The 20,677-nt window shown below is 39.8% G+C and overlaps 1 protein-coding gene across 11 annotated transcripts in view; it reads right to left on the bottom strand.

Moving 5' to 3' along the window:
- Positions 1-20,677, bottom strand: part of SRCIN1 (SRC kinase signaling inhibitor 1) — a 942,827-nt gene that overhangs the window by 44,134 nt on the left and 878,016 nt on the right. For 9 of the 11 annotated variants that reach the window (XM_077459382.1, XM_077459385.1, XM_077459386.1 and 6 more), the window contains 2 exons: positions 18,660-18,812; positions 2,399-2,530 (listed from right to left, as the gene is read on the bottom strand). In XM_077459382.1, the coding sequence (XP_077315508.1) occupies positions 2,399-2,530; positions 18,660-18,812 (285 nt within the window). The remainder of the gene's footprint in view (positions 1-2,398; positions 2,531-18,659; positions 18,813-20,677) is intronic. The other 2 variants (XM_077459389.1, XM_077459391.1) reach the window with 1 other exon arrangement.

The following is a 20,677-nucleotide window of genomic DNA, read 5'->3' as shown; positions in this document are numbered from 1 at the left end:
GTTAGCTCCCTAATTAGTCTTGTGATGAAAAAAAAATCCAGGAGAATGCTGTAAGATTGCTCCAAAAATTGCAGTAGAGGAAACAGCTTATCCTTTAAATCAATCCTTTTAGGCCAGTTTTGATTTTACTGTACTTTCTAATTTATATAATACAGATAACATAAGTACTGTAAATTATACATGCTTCAAAACAAGTAAAGCTAAACTATAGTTTTCATGTAACTTATTACAAAATTAATCAATACAAGGGTATTTTATTTATTGTATAAATTGGAACTGCATCAATGGTAACACTCACCGGGGGGAGATTTACTAAAACTGGTCCCCAATAGTAAGCAATCAGGTTCTAACTTTAGCTTATTCAATAAAGCTTTGCCAATAAAACCTGGAAGCCTATTGGTTACTATGCACAGCTGCACCAGATTCTGTGTGCGTTAGTTTTATTAAATCCTCCCCAGCGTGTCTTTTTTTTTTTTTATTGTTTAGGAAAAGGGAAGATGAGCTAAGATCCCGGTTGATTATGCAACCGGATGCTCTAAGATGGACTGGTTGCTAAGAAGGTCCTCAGCCATAAACACTTATTTTGCTATATAATAGCTGCAGCACAAGGCCTTACTACAACCTCTCTAGTGACCAAAATATCTCAAAATGCAATGACTTTTTCAACAAACATCAGCTCCAAGATCAACAACTTATAATGCAGCACTTCTGATTGGGCACTCCACAAGATAAGTAAAGTCATGTTATTATTAAATGAATCAAATGTTAATATTGTTTTTGTTCATAGAGGCAGATTCATTTGCTTGTTACATACTTCTAAATAGTAAAAAAAAAAAAAAAAAAGAAAAAAAGGAAATGCTTTACTGTGCCTCTCATCTCACTGCAAGTCTTTGGGTAAGCTCAGGCCTTAAGGTTACCATCACACTGAGGCGTTTAACATGGGGTTTTGGCTGTAAAGTGCCTGAAAACTGCCTCACCTGCAGCCCAGTGAGAGAGCCTGATTGCCTTCACACTGGAGCAGTGCGCTTGCAGGACGAGAAAAGAAGTGCTGCAAGCAGCATCTTTGGGGCGGTGTGGGAGCACTGTATTTAGTGCTCCTAAACCACTCCTGGCAGGCGCTTCGGCAGCGGTGCTTTTGACTTTTTGGTTAAAAGTGCCCGCTAGTGGCCGAAAAGCACCACTAAAACTACAATAAAGTGTCGCTAAGACTAGCAGAGCGTTATCGCTGACACCCTCACCACCCCAGTGTGAAAGTTACCTAAAGGATTTACTGAATACAACACAGTCACTTGTAACTTTACTCCCAGTTCTGTGTGTCATGATAATTTTTTAGGAATATATACTTATGTTAATTGCATTTATTTATGGATATTAGTTTAATTGCATTTATGGCTATTAGTTGATACGCACAGATAACATTGTTTTAAATATAATTGTTTTACTACAATTTTCTCTGATAGCATAACTTAAAAAGCAATATATTTAAATGATATCTTCAGCATTACCCTAAAATTTGCAGTCATTTTAGGTGTTCACTGGATTCCAAAATTAGCTGGACTGATTTTGCGGCTAGGGTTTCAGCAGCCTTGTTTAGGCCAATTGTCTTTTCCATGCACCCCTGGCAGACAGCACAGCCAGGTCTTTGATCTCTTTGCAGATGTAACTGTGCTAAGCAATACAGTTCTGTACAGGAGACAAGCCAAGCTGCTGATTAGAAATCGAAAACGCAGCAGCACATTGATGAAGTCTTCCCTGTACTCTCTCCTCCTGACTGTCTCACAGCAATTCCCTCTAAATGTTGATTTGCATGAGGTAACAAGAGGTTGAAATCAAGACATATTCAGGTACTTAGGCTAGCTCTATAAAAACATTTAAATGAATCAATTCAAAATTTTTCATCTGCCTGCTGATTGGATTTAACAAGACTAAAGAATATGCCCATTAAATAGGCTGGTTTTAAAGTCCTTACAAATTAAATTGAACGTTGTGTATTGTGACTTCAGCTACAACAGCCTTGAAAGGATATCTTTGTACCATATCAAAAGGGGTTCAGGAAAAATATGAACCAATTCCAGACAATAGTTTATCCTTCTAACATTAAGTTCATGCTATCACTTCAGTGTTAGCAGTGAGAAGTTTTTAGTATGGGGGGTAGACATGCAGTTATGTGATCCCTCATGGCTGTTCTGAAGATGTGAACAGGCGTGACAGGCATTAGGACTATTGCTGTGCTCTAAGGCATTAGTAGGCTTATTTGGTACTCTTGTGAAGTGAAGGAGAGAGGAAGTGAGGCATTAGTTCATTAACAAAGTTTTAATAGGAGGAGTTAAGGTGAAGAGGTAGATGGTGAGAAGTGCACAGCACACTGGGTCAGGCTGCCCAGGACACAAGCTGTTACCTTCCATCCTCCATGTTCTATGGTGGCCTCATTGGACCACAGCTGTGCTGGATGAGACACCACATTGGATGCTGTGGTTTGTTCACTATAAAACTGAGGGATAAAGAGGGAGCCAGAACTTCTCTGAAATACCTAGGAAATTGAAATACAGCAGGATGGAAAAAAGAAAGCATACATGTCAACGGCAACTGCTTGTATAATACACTGATACTACATATTACTTATACATAATATTTTATCAGCTCAGCTAAATTAGATATAAAAAAAATGGATATTAACTTGCACCTTACAATAGCATCCAAATGCAATCCTGTGGTGTAGAGGGACCATAAATCTTAATGAGTCTTCTGCTATGTACAGTTTCATGTAAGCTGCAGTATTGTAGATAGTAGACAGCAAAAGTTTCACTCATCAACTTCTTTCCTCCTGGCAGTTAATATATACATGCCTACTCACATCTTGTGAACTTTCAGATCTATAAACACAGCTCTTTGCTGCTGTTCTAGTGGAACAACACGCTATTGTCAATTGAATAATTGAAGTATCCGTAAACCGTAATTAAAACCCATTCATTTTTTTCCCCATTAAACTCTGTTTTCAGATGTTTTTCATCTTTTGTTGCATCTCAGCTCTGTTGGTCTCCTGGAGCAGCTTCTTGTGTACATATATGCACTTCAAGTCATGGTTACAATGCATTTCTCAGGACTAGTGATGACTGTGAACCGTGCCTGCATAACGTTAAAAACTACCACTTGCAATCTTCAAAAGCAAGAGCATAATTGTCAGACAGGGAGCAAGTGCTGCCACCCTCTAAGCCCTTGTACACACGGTCGGACATTCTGACAACCAAATCCGTTGGATTTTGTCCGAAACTGTTGCATACACACGGCCGGACAAAGTTGTTGGAAAATCCGATTGTACATAACATGATGACGTTATTTCGTTACTACGGGACTACATTCAGGCTAGTAGCCAATAGCTTTGGCCTAGGAATTTAATCTGAGCATGTATGGCACTTTGTCCGTCGGAGTAGGCTACACATGATCGGAGTATGTCAGATCGGAGCATGTTGTCGGAAAATTTTATAGACAAGTTGGAAAACTTGGTCCGTCGGATATTCCGACGGAAACAGTCCGATGGAGACCACACACAGTCGGATTATCCAACAATAGGGTCCGATCGGACACATTCCGTCAGAATCTCCGACCGTGTGTACAAGGGCTAACAGTAAGTGTCTTAGGACATTCATGGGAGGTTCACCAGGTATTATTTTAATAAACATAAAATCTCACTACTAATAATATTGCTCTCAAATTAGTATAAAAAAATTTGTAGCCTCTGTTTAGAACATATTTTAGCACCACAAAGTAAAAAATACGCAGACCTGTAGGCTGCATCCACCAGTGTTAGAATAAATATGCATCTCAATATCTCAAAGAAAATAAGATGTTTAGCAGCTGCATATACAACCACAACACCAAAAAGTTGGGATGCTGTGCAAAATCTACATAAAAACAGAATGCAATGAAATCTCCTAAAAAACATATTTTATTCACAGTAGAAAATAGGAAACATATCAAATGTTTAAACTGTAAAAATGTACAATTTTACAATTGTACAAATTGACAATTTTAACCGCTTCCCGACCGGCGCACGATGATGTACATTGGCAGAATGGCACGGACAGGCAAATGGGCGTACAGGTACGTCCCTTTAAATTTGCCACCGTGCGTGTGTTCCGGTTGTGAACCCCGTGAGTCCGACCACGGGTCCTGCGGACTCTATGGCCGCGGGGATACCCGTGATCGTCTCACGGGGAGGAAGAACGGGGAGATGCCGATGTAAACAGCATCTCCCCATTCTGCCTAGTAACAAGTTACTCTGATCTCTGCTCCCTGTGATTGGAGCAGAGATCAGTGATCTGTAAAACACAGCCACGCCCCCCCACAGTTAGAAACACGTCCCTAGGACATACTTAACCCCTACACTGCCACCTCCTTGTTAACCCCTTCACTGTCAGTGTCATTTACACAGGAATCAGTGCATTTGTATAGCACCGATTGCTGTATAAATGACCATGGTCCCAAAAATGTGTCAAAAATGTCCGATGTGTCCGCCATAATGTCGCAGTCACAATAAAAATAGCTGATCGCTGTCATTACTAGTAAAAAAAAAAATATATATTAATAAAAATGCCATAAAACTATCCCCTATTTTGTAAACACCATAACTTTTGCGCTAATCAATAATCGCTTATTGCGATTTTTTTTACCAAAAATATGCAGAAGAATACGTATCAGCCTAAACTGAGGAAAAAAAAAGTTTTTTATATATTTTTTGGGGATATTATAGCAAAAAGTAAAAAACAATTCAATTTTTTCAAAATTGTCGCTCTTTTTTTGTTTATAGCACAAAAAATAAAAACGGCAGAGGTGATCAAATACCACCAAAAGAAAGCTCTATTTGTGGGGAAAAAAGGACGTCAATTTTGTTTGGGAGCCATGTTGCACAACTGCGCAATTACTTAAAGCGACGCAGTGCCGAATCGCAAAAAGTGCTCTGGTCTTAAGCCAGCAAAATGGTCCGGTTTGAAAGTGGTTAAGAAAAAAATAATGTCATTTTGAAATTGATGGCAGCAACACTTCTCAGAAAGTTAAGAGGGGGCCATGTTTACCATGGTATAGAATCCCTGCTTCTTTTAACAACACTGTAAATGTCTGAGAACTGAGGTTTTGGGAGAGAAATGTTGTTACATTCTTGCCCTAATATAGGATTCTAACTACACAACAGTCCTGGGTCTTCTTTCAATTGGTGAAAGGTCTGGACTACAGGCAGGCCAGTTAAGCACCCACACAACTACAAAGCCATGCTGTTGTCATAGATGCAGTATGCGGTTTAGCATTGTCCTGCTGAAATATGCAAGTCCTTTCCTGAAAAAGATGTCCCCTGAATGGGAGAGCATACTGTATGCTGCTCTGAAACCTGGATAGCTCTTTCAGCATTGATGGTGCCTTTCCAGATGTGCAAGCTTGCCACTGTGTGCACACTAATGTACCCCCATATCATCAGAGATGCAGGTTTTTGAACTGAGCACTGATTACTAGATGGAAAGTCCCTCTCCTCTCAAATTTTGATCTGTCTGAATACAGAACAGTTTCCTACTTTGCAACAGATCATTTTAAATGATCTTTGACCCAGAGAAGAGAGGAATTTATGGATCATGTTCAGATATGGCTTCTTCTTTGAATGATGACACTTTAACTTGCATTTTTGAATGGCACCACAAGCTCAAAAAAAAAAAAACAAAGACGGTTATTTTTGGAAGTATCCCAGAGCCCATACAGTGATGTCCATCACAGAATCATGCCTGTTTTTTTATGCGGTGCCTTTTGAGGGCCTGAAGATCATGGGCATCCAATATTGAGTTTTGGCCTGGTCACTTGCGCTCAGAGATTTCTACAGGATCTCTATATCTTTGGATGATATTATGTACTGGAGATCAGTGGTTCCTAAACCCTGTCCTCAAGTACCTCTAACAGGCTGTTTGCAGCTCTTCTTTGTTAGTACTTTGCCAGCTTTATAGTGACCGTTTTTTGGGATGTGTTGCTGCCATCAATTTCAAAATTATATATATTTTTTTGAAATATGGTACATTTTTTTCAGTTGACACATTTGATGCATTTTATTTCTTATATTGTGAATAAAATGTGAATTTATAAGATTTGCAAATCATTGCATTCTATTTTTATGTAGATTTTACACAACATCCCAATTTTTTGGGGGAATTGGGGTTGTAACTAGGGTTGCCACCTCATCCCTTTAAAACCAAACACATATTAATTGCACAGTTTCTGTGGCTGATTAAAGTGATAATTAAACTCACTTGGTGCCTTATCTGCATGAAATTAGCCACAGAACCTGTGTAATTCATATGTGTTTGGGTTTAAAGGGATGACGTGGCAACTCTAGTTGTAACATATATCAGAATTCAAAGATACAGTATGTAGCAGTGCTTATTATCCAGGACCAACTCCTTTGTGAAATTACTTAGGGATATTTAGATCATCGTTGGCACTATTATTATTAGTAGTATTTCTATTACTATTTATACTACTGTATTTCTTAGATCAATGGTACGGTTGCACAGCATACATAAAATCTTTGAAAGCATTCCTTCAGCCTGTCTCCCCAAAATTCAAAACAGGAAGACTACAAAAGAGCACACAGAATTATGGCTGATACTGGATTTATTTATTTAAAGTTCAGTCATGTCAATGTCAAGCCAAGCTCATCTGTGGGGGATCATTTTAGATTTTGTCGTAACTATACGTACATACAGTGCATCCGGAAAGTATTCATAGCACTTCATTTTTTTCCACATTTTGTTATGTTACAGCCTTATTCAAAAATGGATTCAATTCATTATTTTCCTCAACATTCTACAAACAACACCCCATAATAGCTATGTGAAAGAAGTTTGTTTGAAATATTTGTAAGTTTATTAAAAATGAAAATGAAAAAATTACATGTATATAAGTATTCACAGCTATTGCCACAAGACTCAAAATTTAGCTCAGGTGCATCCTGTTTCCACTTATCCTTAAGATATTTCTACAACTTGATTGGAGTCCATCTGTGATAAACTCAGTTGATTGGACATGATTTGGAAAGGCACACACCATAAGGTCCCACAGTTAACAGTACATGTCTGAGCACAAACAAAGCCATGACGTCCAAGGAATTGTCTGTAGACCTCTGAGACAGTATTGTATTGAGGCACAGATCTGGGGAAGGGCCTTGCTCAGGGAGGTTACCAAGAGCCTGATGGTCATTCTGACAGAGCTCCAGCGTTTCTCTGGAGAGAGGAGAACCTTTCGGAAGAACAACCATCTCTGCAGCACTTCACAAATCTGGCCTGTATGGTAGAGTGGCCAGACGGAAGCCACTCCTCAGTAAAAGGCACATAAAAGCCCACCTGGTGTTTGCCATAAGGCACCCAAAATTCTCTGGTCTGAAAAACAAAGACTGAAGTCCTTTTGGCCTGAATGGCTAGCGTCATGTCTGAAGGAAACCAGGAAGTGTTCATCATCTGGTCAATACCATCACTACAGTGAAGCATGGTGGTGGCAGCATCATGCTGTGGGATGTTTTTCAGCAACAGGAACTGTGAGACTAGTTAGGATCAAAGGAAAGATGAATGCAGCAATGTACAGAGACTTTTTTGTCACTCATTCACTTTATTTTTTATGTGATTCTTTGATTCTTATCACTTATATGCGATTTTTGGTTGCCATTTAATCACAATTTACTTTAATGTTTATTGTATTGTATTTATGCACATGCGTTTATAATTTTCACTTAGTTTAGTTTTGGACATTGTAGCACACTGATATTTAGCAGTGTTTTGTTTGTAGCGCCACAAGGTGATTTTTGTAGTGTTTTGGGCAATTTTCCTTCCCTTTTTTTCACCTTCTGAGAGATATAATGTACAGAGACAGTCTTGATGAAAACCTGCTCCAGAGCGGTCTATACCTCAGACTGGGGCAAAGGTTAATCTTCCAACAGGACAATGACCCTAAGCACACAGCCAAGATTACAAAGGATTGGCTACATGTCCTTAAGTAGCCCAGCCAGAGCCCAGACTTGAACCCAATTGAACCACTCTGGAAACAGCTGTGCACCGACGCTCCCCATTCAACCTGATGGAGCTTGAGAGGTGCTGCAAAGAAGAATGAGAGAAACTACCCAAAAATAGGTGTGCCAAGCTTGTAGGCTCATACTTAAAAAGGCTTAAGGCTGTAATTGGTGCCAAAGGTGCTTCAAAAAAGTATTGAGCAAAGGCTGTGAATACTTAGTACATGTTATTTTTTTTTTTAGTACATTTGCAAAGATTTCAAACAAACTTCTTTCACGTTGTCATTATGCAGTATTTTTTGCAGAATTCTGGAGGAAAATAATTTAATCCATTTTGGAATAAGGCTGTAACATAACAAAATGTGGAAAAAGTGAAGTGCTGTGAATACTTTCCGGATACACTGTACACAAAAGGATGTCAGTTCCCCCCTGCTTGTTAAATGTCCTAGTGAAGGACCTTCTTACTAAGGCCACAGAGCTCTGGTCTGCATTTAAAATAATCACTCCTCCCCATTTTAGTACTCTATATATGCCCGATTTGCCATGAACTACTGTACTTTAGGTCTCCTATTATCATGCATACATTTTCTATGATCACTGTATTGCTAATTCAACCCAAACCCTAATTCAATTCAATTCAAGAGGGGATATCAAAGAAGCCATGTACTACTGCATTTATCTTGTCACTAGCCCACCCCCTATAAATTCAAAAGCAAAATACAACATCACTAATCAACCATAATCCACAAATAGTCACTGTGGGCAGCGTGCTGATGTCTGACATCTGACATACCCATGCATGTGATGTCATGCTGCATATGGTGGCAACGCCAGAGGAGGCAAGAGAGCGGTCCCTGGGCAGGGACCCCCCTCCACTTCCTAAGAAGCATGTAAAGGAATATCTGCCCCAGCATGTCTCCCCAACTGATATTGTGAAGACTAAGGATAAATACAATGATTTTGTCAGAGGATCTGTATATATCTAGAGTGATATCAAGGCAGGATAGTACAAAATATTAGATTTAGCATTTAGCATAGATACGCTTATGTACATGAGGATTTTTACAAGGCATATGTTTGTATTTTTATAAAATGACAGGAAAAGGGAGAGGGCAGTTTCTTGCCCCCCCTTTTCCTCATGGGAGAGCGGCTGGATCAGCAGTTTCAAGTTCCCCCGCAGAGCCTGTGGCCAGCGGGGAAACAGCTGTTAGTCACATGTTTTGAGAAGGGGTACAGGTGACCTCTCTTCATGACATGTGAAAAGCCTGGGAAGAACTGGTTTAAACCAGTTTTCTTGGGGTTATAAAAAGGGGGTTCCGCTGAGGGGGCTCATTCGCCTCAGAAGAAAAGCTGTGGTGTTCTCTCTGGGTTCTGCCCTGAACAAACAGTCTCTTCTGAGGCAGGAAGATGAGAGAGGAGGGAAGCCTGGATTCGCCAATGCCTAGACCTACCCGCCCGTCGTGTCAAGAGGCTCCGGTGGGAGCTACACCGCCTGTCAGCCATCCTGGTCCGGAGGAAAGAAGAGAGTGATCAGCGGTGGAAGCCCGGGAGCCGTCGCTGCGTCAGGAAGAAGCGGATCCCGAAGATGTGGAGGAGGAGCCAGCGCGTCAGCAAGGAAGCGCCGCCCCTGGTTCGGTCGGATGGGGCGGCGAAAAAGAAGCGCAACCCCCGCCGGAGCTATTCGCCTACCCTCCGCGCCCTGCTATTCAGAAAAGCTGGTCCTTCTCAGGACCGTACCAGAGGGCAGGTGGGCGGGGGAAGGCTTGGAGCGGGCAGGCAGAGTGGCCAGCTGAGCGGAAGAGCATCCACGTCTGAAGCGGTGGTTGGGGCCAGAAGTGGTACGGAAGGTGGAGCAACCTCTCTGAGAGAGTGGGCTCCCCCTCCACAGCGTCAGGTATCACCTAGGCAACCGACCATGCTGCCTTTCACTGAAGCAGGGCTTGATAGTGGGCCTGCTTTACATCAAGGGAGTGCAGGTATGTATGAACCTTCTGTTAATGAATTATTAAATGGTACTATTATCTAAAGTGTCTAAAGAATTAGCTATTCAGAAATCGTTTTGTCAGCCAGCTATAAGTAATGTTTTAGCCTCTGACGTTTCAGCTATGGAAGTTTGGTCGCCACCTAGTGGCGTCTCTGCTAATGGCACTCCAGCTTTGCCAATTCATTTAGAACAGAATATCAATGTGTATTATAGTAATGCTAAATCACAAAACTTGCTGGAAATTTGTTTAAAGGAGTCCATGCCCTGTGATATTTTTCCATTGGGATTTCATTTGTGTCAGGTTGTTAAGGAAAAATTTGGCGGGGGGAATTTTTTTTTTTAGATATTCTTTCATTTTTCCTTCCGCTAAAGATTTTATTATTAAAAAAATAAATAAATAAATAAGAGGATGACGACAGACGTAGACCTGTATCAAATAATTTTTATTTATTTTTTTTAATAACTGGTTACAGGCGTTTTTGTATTTTTGGGGGTGTTTTATGTGAAATATCACCTAAAAAAAAAAAAAAGTACGGGTTTATTTCAACACTTAGACATTAAGTGGCATGGTTTAATTTTGATGAGGCATTTCGTCTGAAGTAAAAAAAAAAAAAAAAAAAAAACAGCAACAAATTTGTAATCTGGAGATTTTTCAAACAGCACACACACCAGTGATATTAGCAAACATGCTCCCATGGCTTCAGGTGTTTCCAGACAAGTTGAAGGCCCATCTTCTCATTGTAGGTTTTAGGGATGGTTTTTTATTGCCTATATTTGAAGGTCAGGGTTGTACCATAGTTAATAATTCAAATCAGTATCTGAATTTCTTCAAGTAGTTTTAGATGAGGTTAATTTTGAAATTTCAGAAGGAAGGGTGGCAACTTTTCTTTCCCTCCATTTTCAAATTCCCCTTTTCTTTCCCTCAGTTTTCAAATTTCAGGATTTCTACTTTAGGTGTAGTTCCAAAAAAAAAAAAAAAAAAAAAAAAAAAAAAGGAAAATAATTATTTTAGATTAATTCATCACTTATCTTTTCCCAAAGGCAATTCCCTTAATGACCAAATTGATGAGAGTATGTCATCCGTTTCATATGCTTCTTTTGGAGGTGTTCTAGTAAAGTAAAGAATGTTGGGGAAGGGAGCTATTTTAGCAAAGGTGGATGTCAAGTCAGCTTTTAGCTTACTTCCCATTAATCCTTTATCTTTTAATTCCCTTGGGTTTTTTCTTTACTGATGATTTTTATTTTGATAAATGTTTACCTATGGGTTGTTCCTTGTCTTGCTTTTATTTTGAGTCTTTCTCTTCATTTTAGAGTGGGTCGTTTTTTGCCATTTCCGGTTCACAATTTTTAATTCATTAACTAGATGATTTTGTTTTTAGGCCCTCCCGATTCTTTCCTTTGTATTAATTTATTACAGAAAATTTTTGAGGTTTGCGACCATTTTGGTATCCCATTGGCTCAGTAGAGGACTATTTGGCCTTCAACTTGTCTGAAATTTCTAGATATCATTATTCATACTGGTTAATGGAGTTTAGGTTATCAGAAGAAAAAATTGAGAAAATAGCCTCTTTATTGTTCAAGTTAATAAAAAAAAAAAAAAACAGTGATGTGAAGGAGTATTTGCTGGTTTGGTTGCAATTTCTTTCACATTTAACAATGGTAGGGCCTTATGGCAGGGGGATTTCATTCTAGATTCGGATTTCCTTCTCTTCACTGATGAAGCAGGGTCACATGGCTTTTTGCCGCAATTTGGCAGAAGCATTGGTGCGCTGAACGTTGGCATGTTTTTTGATTAGTAAAGTGTTACATTAAAAACATAGTCTTATTGGAATTATTTCCTATCATTGTTGCATTTGAGCTTTGTTCTTTCTTCCAAAATAAAATAATTTTGATACGTACAGATAATAAAGGAGTAATGTACGCTATTAATTGTCTAACATCCAAGTCTCCGCCAGTCATTGTCCTTATAAGATACCTGATTTTTAAATGCTTACGTTTGAACATATTGGATAAAGGCTTTACATGTACCAGGTAAGGACAATGATTTGGCAGATGAGTTGTCTCGTTCACAGGTGGAGCGTTTTTTTTTTCAAGCTACTTCTGGAGGCGGATCGTGTGGGACACTCCTGTCCAATCAATTTATGGGACCTGGTTTAAGGCCTATTTCTATTTATATTATCAATTCTGCCTGGTTTTTGTATATAAAAAATAATAATAATAATAATTTTGAATATGATAGGTGAACCGTTGGGTTCCTTGTCTGAGTTGTTGTTGCTGCCTGAACTGTGGTGGTTGGGCTAGCTTTAAGTTTATTTGTTGTTGCTGCCTGAGCCGTGGTGGCTGGGCTAGCTTTAAGTTTGTTACTGTTTATTAAAGTTTCTTGGTTCTGCTTTGCTTCACGACAGCTACAATTTTTATTTTTATTTTCCTTATTTTGAACATTATCAATTCTTTGGCACCTTCTACTTGGGCAGGTTATCAATCTGCTTGGTTTATGTATCAAGAATTTTTAAACATATTAGGTGAACCGTTGGGTTCCATGTCTGAATTGCTGTTATTGAAGTTTGTTGGTTCTTTGTTTGAGCAGAATTATTTCTTGGTCGTACATACATAAAACCCTGTCGGGAATTTATTTTTTCTTGAAATTAAATAACATGCCATCTTGCATGCAGTATTTTTCTATAAAACAAGCTTTAAAAGTTTACAAAAGGATTAATTTTAGGCCTGATTCAAGGAAGCCCATCACTCCTCTAGTACTGGGTGAGCTTTGCTCCGTGATGGATAAAAAAAAAAAAAAAAAAAAAAAAAATTCTCATTTTGAATCGGTTCTTTTTTGGGCGGTTTTTTCAGTTATGTTTTTTGCGGCGCTTAGGGTATCTGAGCTGGTTCAAATACACATGTCTGAAGTTGTTATTTTTGAAAGTTCATAAAAAAAAAAAAAAAAATTTATTAGCAGATCCAAAACGGATCAGGTAGGTAAAGGTAATTGGTTAACATTAGATATGTGTATGAGTACTAGCATTTGCCCGGTGGCTCTAATAAGTCAATATTCATCAATTAGGCCTTTGGGGGTTTTCTAAGTTTTTCATTCATGAATCAGGGTTACCCCTTACTAAATACCAGTTCTTAAGTGTTTTCAGGAGATGTTTGAAGGCCTTAAATTTAGATCAGGAACATTTATCGATGCATTCTTTTCGGATTGGAGCAGCAACAGAGGCCACTAGATTGGGTTTTGATGTTAGATCTATTAAACAGTTTGATAGATGGAAGTCGGATAGGTATTTGCTTTATATTCATCCTAACGCAATACTATGATTTATTTCAGGTAACACTCGCATTGTATGGATGATTGGACACTCCATCTATTGGGCGAATTTGAGAGCTCAGCAACGAGTTTATACTAGCAATTTAGGATTGGATGCTTCTAAATTTAAGATTTTTTGGTTAGGATTGGATGCTTCTAAATTTAAGATTTTTTGGTGTGGAAAGAGGGGAATGTTATGGTCAGACCTAATTTCTTTTATTTCACAGCTTCTTCTTCATTTTCCCTCTCTGGATATCTTAATTATTCATATAAGTGGTAATGATATTGGTTACCATAAAACTTTGGACCTTAATTTTCGGATTAGGGATGATCTACAGAAGATACAGTTATCATTTAGGATACAGTTGTCATTTCCCAATTCAGTAGTGTTTTTTTTTTCAGAAATTGTGCAGAGGATAAGTTGGCTTTCTCATCCTTCTGTACGTCCTTTTGAAAAAATCAGGAAGAGAGTGAATAGGGCAGTATCCAAGTTGCTATCAAGATTGGGAATGCTATCCTTTAGGCACACTGAGCTGGAAGGGGGTATCCCTGGCCTTTTCAGGCAGGATGGCATCCATCTGTCTCATATTGGCTTGGATATTTTCAATGTAAATTTAAGTTACTGTGTTGAGATGGCCGCGGGTTGGGGTTCTGTGGGCAGTTGGCCTTAGGTCCTCCTGCCCTTTTGGGGATTTTGTGTTGCTGCCTGAGCCGTAGTGACTGGGCTAGCTTTAAGTTTATTGGATGAGTTTTGATGAGTTATGTACAACATTTTGAAACCAATAATAAACAACCGCGGCCATTATTATCCAAACACTTGTCTTCTTGTCTTATTTCAAAAGTTATGGAAAAAAAATTCCGGCCTGCTGTCCCATGACAGGAAAAGGGAGAGGGCAGTTTCTTGCCCCCCCTTTTCCTCATGGGAGAGCGGCTGGATCAGCAGTTTCAAGTTCCCCCGCAGAGCCTGTGGCCAGCGGGGAAACAGCTGTTAGTCACATGTTTTGAGAAGGGGTACAGGTGACCTCTCTTCATGACATGTGAAAAGCCTGGGAAGAACTGGTTTAAACCAGTTTTCTTGGGGTTATAAAAAGGGGGTTCCGCTGAGGGGGCTCATTCGCCTCAGAAGAAAAGCTGTGGTGTTCTCTCCCCTCCCTCCCTCCCTATAAAATAAATTTGTATTTAATTGTATTTTAATTCTGTATGGTTATGTTAATTTATTCTGTCGCGGTTGTTGTTATGTGGTAAGTCCCCTTTGCAAAAATAAAATAAAAAATAAAATAAAAATAATAATAATAAAATAAAAAATAATTAATAATAATAATACTGAATTATAACAGCAAAGGGGGACAAGTTATTAAGACTTTTAATTATAGTGTTCAAATATGTGCTACCTGAGCCGTAGTGACTAGGTTAGCTTTAAGTTTATTGGATGAGTTTGGTTGAGATATGTACTACATGCCCCTTTTGGGGATTTTGTGTTGCTGCCTGAGCCGTAGTGACTGGGCTAGCTTTAAGTTTATTGGATGAGTTTTGATGAGTTATGTACAACATTTTGAAACCAATAATAAACAACCGCGGCCATTATTATCCAAACACTTGTCTTCTTGTCTTATTTCAAAAGTTATGGAAAAAAAATTCCGGCCTGCTGTCCCATGAAAATGCAAACAATTAGTAAATATCTTTAGGAAGCATTTTGGTCTATATAGTCTTGTAAAAGTTTCACAATTTTTTTGGGAGGGGATTCTCTATCTTTTTTGCTCATTGGCACATAAAAATATTTTATTACATCGTATGAACAAGTGTTACAATGATCTGTTATATGCTCACTTCTTACATTCAGGAGGTTCAACTACTGAAACATGTATGTATCATCAACTGCAAAATGAATAATTCCATAAATATTGCGATTAAATAAAGTCCTCTGCTTAATACATGAAAATATTTTAAATAACTTTGTAACGGTTATAATTTTGGAACAATCTTAACTTTGTATATTCTGTACAAAAACCCCACAATAGCATCCCCTTTCTTGCAGCTTTTTTAATTCTGGAAACAGAAGGGTCCACAACAGGAGGAAGAGTTTTTTTTTTGTATATACTCCTCCATAAAGGGATTATGACCCATTTGGAAAAGAAAAAGCTTTCAGCCAGATGCAAAAAAGAAATTAGGGAAAACATTGGTAAAGCGCTTTGGCTTGTATGTGCCAAAAGGAGCTGGAGTATCTGCTGAAATGCACAGTTTGAGAGTTTCAGGCACTAACAATCAAAGCTGATGCCTTATTTTTAAGAATAAGCTTTTCTTGGGTTTCTGACACAATACAACCAAGGGATTAGAAGAGAAGCATACTCCCCAGTCTAAGATTATAGCATTACCTTTGAAACAAATGTATTGCAATGTGTAGAACATACAAACACTAAAGTGCTTCAAGTAAGTGTCAATAGGACCGTATAAGATATGAAACTAAAATTCCACATATAGTTGGGGGTCACACCCCCTACTGCTCCAAGCTGCAGGATGTGGAGTAAAGAGAATAGGGACAGGAAAAGGAAGGGAAAAAATGGGGGAGGAGGTTGAGAGGGGTGGCTGGGAGAACCCAACAGAATCTGAGTAAGACCTACAGCTGATCAGAATTAGGTCAAAAGAAAGGTGAAGATGAGAGGAATTGGATAATTCAATCCAGGTGTTCCATGTGGGGAAAGACCGGTATTGGCTATGATCTTGTAATATCACATCTGTTCTCATAATATTGTTGCGCTCATTAACCCATACCCTGATCTGTGGGATTGTTGGCGGCCTCCATATCTGGGTAGTAGTGCCGTGGCTACAGAAGAAAAATATGTGTTTAAGGTCAGGAAGGAGGTCTTCTCGTAATCATCAGCAGGAATTTAGTGGCCCAATTTCTTTTCCCAAGGCTGGTTCAGAATGCATGAGATAATAACATATTATAGGGTCAAGAAATCACATGTTTTTTATGCATAAATCATGAAATAGTGTCAAATTCCTAGAGATCTGACCCAAGGCATTGAGATTAGAGGTGTCAAAGTTGTAGACAAGTGACTTTTTCTCTCAATGGAGACTTGCTGAACAAAGCTTCATCAGAGGTTTAAGGTCATCTGTATTTTCACCTTGCAAAATTGGAGAGGGATTCAAGGAGTGCAATTTAACCTAAGGCTGGACATACCCAGGGGAAATTCAGGATTCCAAGGAGAGGAGAGTAGAGGGCCCACGTGTGACAAAACATGGGTATATATCATATAATACTACATGTCCAGAAGAGTGGTTATCAGGATAGAGAGCAATTGTGAAGATGGTTTGCATGAGAAAACCATTCCGCGATAAGAGTCAGTACAGCTAGCATGTAATCAATTGCTGCAAACACTAAGCAGAAAGGCCACTAAACAGCTGAAGCCACAATCATCAAGAGGGGCCCAGCCACCGAATAGGAAATAACGAGGAAAGGAGAGTGCCAATACATTACCGGCTCCAGATGAGGATAGCAGAGATTACCTTCTCCTAAGACAGGCTGCCACCTGCCTGAAGGCACTCTGTGAACCAGATGGTCAGTCAGGCATATGTGACCACACTTCCCCCAGCAGCTCTCCGAGGTCTCTCTGTCCTCACTGACCCACACAGCTTGCTATTGGGGGCACTCGATGGGGGGAGGGTCAGGTCTGCCAATGGGGGAGCCAAAAAGAGGAGGATCGGTGCTGCTATGTGTAAGACCATTGCACAGAGCAGGTAATTATAACATGTTTTTTATTTTTGTAAAAAAAAAAAAAATTGCCTTTAAAAACATTTTAATACAGTTTGAACTCTGCAATACCTTACACCCTTACCATATTCATCTATTCAAATAACTGTGTCAGAACAGTCTAGAATGCTAATATTAGATGTGAAGACTTATATGAAAGTGTGCCTCATCTTCTCAACATATTGAAAAAAAAATTTAAATACATATAGCCGTGTTTTCTAAATAAGTTTAATTATCAGATTCCTCATTTTAAAATCACTGTAATTTTATCATCAGTTCATGACAAACACTATGTATAGATGAAAATTTAAGCAGAATAAAACCTACTAGGACTTATTTTTCCAGAAACGGCTGCTATCATCAGCTTTTTTTTTTTTTTTTTTTTTTTTTTAAGATAAAGCATTATTTTTTTGTAACTTGTACTAATATTGGAAAAGATACAGATTATAAATTAGATCTAGTTACATAGTTAATCAGGTTGGAAAAATTACATGTCTATTGATTTCAACCAAAAATTTATTGTAAAATTTACAACACGCATCTGCAGAAGCCTAAACCTGCAGTTTATCCAGAGAAAAGAAAAAAATGGTTCAATTTCATCCAATTATGGAAAAAAAATCCTTATTGATCCCCCTAAGGCAAAAAGATTTTCCCTGAATCAACAATCTGTAGAATTATTACCAATAAATATTTATAGCCAGTTATATATAAACAATCTAGCACCTGTTAGTACCTGAAAGTCTGTATCACATTTTCACAGCTCTTATTGTAAAGAAGCCTTTCCATATGCTGAGGTTACACTTCTAATCCTCTAGACACAGACAGTGCCCCCTTATTTACAATACGTGAACAATGTTGCTCCAACCTTTCTGTATAGACCATTTATGTATTTATACCTCCCCCCCCCTTCTTTATTCTTTCCTCGTAGCTATGGTTCTTCATATCCCTTAATAATGTTGTTGCCCTTCTCTGCACTGTTTCCAGTTTCACAACATCCTAATTTCCAATGTTTTCCTTGATTACACTTTGACTGACATCCATAGCAGAGAGCAGGGAGTGTGCCAGGTATGGTTGGGTGCACGATTCCCCTTACTGCCCAGGCTTCCCCCTGTGTTTTGCCCCCCCCCCCACCCCCCATTGGCTTCCCACCTCTCTGCCTCCTTGGCTACTTCAGAGGATGTTTCAGAATGGACAAGGTGAAGGTGCTAGAAAATATGTAATTTACCAACCCCTTCATTTTCTAAATGGACACAGTGAGCGATTGTGTTCAGTAAACTGTTTACTATGCTTCAGTTTGTGAATGAACAGGAAGCTGTTCAGCACAGAGCACTTACCAATCATTCACTGCCCTGTGCAATCATGGCTGCAAAGAAAGGCATGTGTGTTGGAGCTTAGGGGTGCATACCCTAATGCAATAGGCTGCACACACCTATGTTGACATCCTTTAAAAAAAAAAAAAGCAATATAAAATAGCTTAGAAAATAGCAAATGGATCCATGGCGTCTCTGATAAATAGTACACATCCCATGTTATGAAGATCATCCTGTGCAGGAAGTGCCCTTATACTCCTAGTGATAACAGCACTCACCTCCAGTTCTGCAATTATCCGATCTTCATCATCATCATCTTTTATGCCAGAAGCAATTATGGGTGGTGTAGAGGCAGGGCGAACGACTTCAGACACAGTCCTTCGAAGCTTCACCTGAGGTTTTTGGCTCTCCAGTTCCTCAGAGTCGGACTTCTATTATGGAGGAGAGAAATCAGCTGACCCTTTCCATAACATTACTGTTTAGCTGATAAAAAAACGGAACTGAATGCCAAATTTGTACATGCAATCCACTCATAATTTCTACTTTTATATTCACAATATTGCTAAACTTCCTGTTAGTTGAGGGAACATCCTACAATATCTTAAAAGCAGCCGAGTTTGTGCCTAGGCCTTAAAGTGGAAGTAAACGTATTCATTTAAGTTTTAAAAAATTGACATTTCCAGCACGTGCCGGGAATGAAACTGTCACATTGGTTATGCTCTCAATCAATCTGTCAAACCATCCAATGGCTGGTCTCATAACTGATCATATGTGCAACATCATGGCAGTTGAAGATTAAAAAGAGGCCAAGAAGGCAGCTTCCTTTTTCCTGAAAACACTAGGGTTTAATACTGCCTTACCTGGCTCCCAAGCATCAACATATCCTCTCCTTTCTACCAACCGCTCTAAATTTGCCAGAATCCAGGCAGTAGTTAGCAAAAATCCATAGGAGCAGTGTTTATGGAAAGCTAAAAGACAACAGTTATAAGCAAGTGCAATAATACAGCAATTGTTTCATGTGGCCTGGTGCATGTGTTAGTCTACCGTCAACGATCTTCCATACGCTGCTTTTCTCTTCAGTTATGCACATTTTAGATGTGAAGATTAGTTAACCACTTCCCTACTGCTCTAATGTCATATGACGCCCGCAGGAACCCTTTGTTCCTCCGGGCGGGCGTCATATGATGTCCTGGGATTCCTTGCATTGTGGAGAGCTCGCACGCTCGCTGCATCGCTCGGGACCCGATGCGTGTGCCCGGTGGCTGCAATGTCCGTCGAGAACACATGATTGCCTGTTAACCAAGCAGGACCGTGGATCTGTGTGTGTAAATACAAAGATCCACGTCCTGTCAGGTGAGGAGACCAATCCGTGTGAGTTAGAATCACTCCTAGGACACACAGTTAACCCTTTGATCACCCCCTAGTGGTTAACCCCTTCCCTGCCAGTGACATTTATACAGTAATCAATGCATTTTATAGCATGGCTCGCTGTTTAACCACTTAATAACCGCCCTATAGCCGAATGACGGCTTCAGGGCGGTTTCTTAACTCTGGGAGGCCGTCATATGACGTCCTCCCAGAATTCCGCTCTCGCGCGCCCCCTGGGGCGCGCACTCGAGAGCATCCGTGACCGCCGGGTCCTGCATCACGGATCACGGTAAACGGCCGCTCATAGTCAAATGACGGAGTGATCACTTGTAAACAAACCGGCGTCATGTTATGACGCCGGTTCCTCCCTCCCCCTCTCTGTACCGATCGGAACAGCGGAGGGGGAAGAGATCGGTGTTAGCAGCGATGTGGGCTGCATCTGCAGTGCCCACATCGCTGCTCACCGAAAATTAACCCTGCAATAACCCTGCAATACCCTGCAATACCCTGCAATACTCTGCAATACCCTGCAATACCCTGCAATACCCTGCAACCCTCTGCAACCCTCTGCAACCCTCTGCAACCCTCTGCAACCCTCTGCAACCCTCTGCAACACCCGCCAATACCGTGCAACACTCTGCAATGCTCTGCAACACCCGCCAATATCCTGCAATGCTCTGCAACGCAATACTCTGCAACGCCATACTCTGAGATACCCAGCCATACTCTGAGATACCCAGCCATAGTCGGTGATACCCTGCAATACCCAGCCATAGACACCCCCCCCCCCTCCCGCCGCCCTCCGGTGCTTCTACCGACTCGCCAATATGATCAAATCCAGAATCTTTTTTTTTTTTTTTCAGGCTTCCCAGCTTAGAGGTGAGATGTGGGTCTTATTGACCCCATATCTCACTGTAAAGAGGACCTG

This window comes from Lithobates pipiens, unplaced genomic scaffold, assembly GCF_037356315.1.
Source record: "Lithobates pipiens isolate NorthernLeopardFrog02 unplaced genomic scaffold, aLitPip1_a1.2 Scaffold_28, whole genome shotgun sequence".
NCBI classification, from domain to species: domain Eukaryota; kingdom Metazoa; phylum Chordata; class Amphibia; order Anura; family Ranidae; genus Lithobates; species Lithobates pipiens.
The sequence above is the reverse complement of the archived record's forward strand: the minus strand, read 5'-3'. Positions and strand labels throughout refer to the sequence as shown.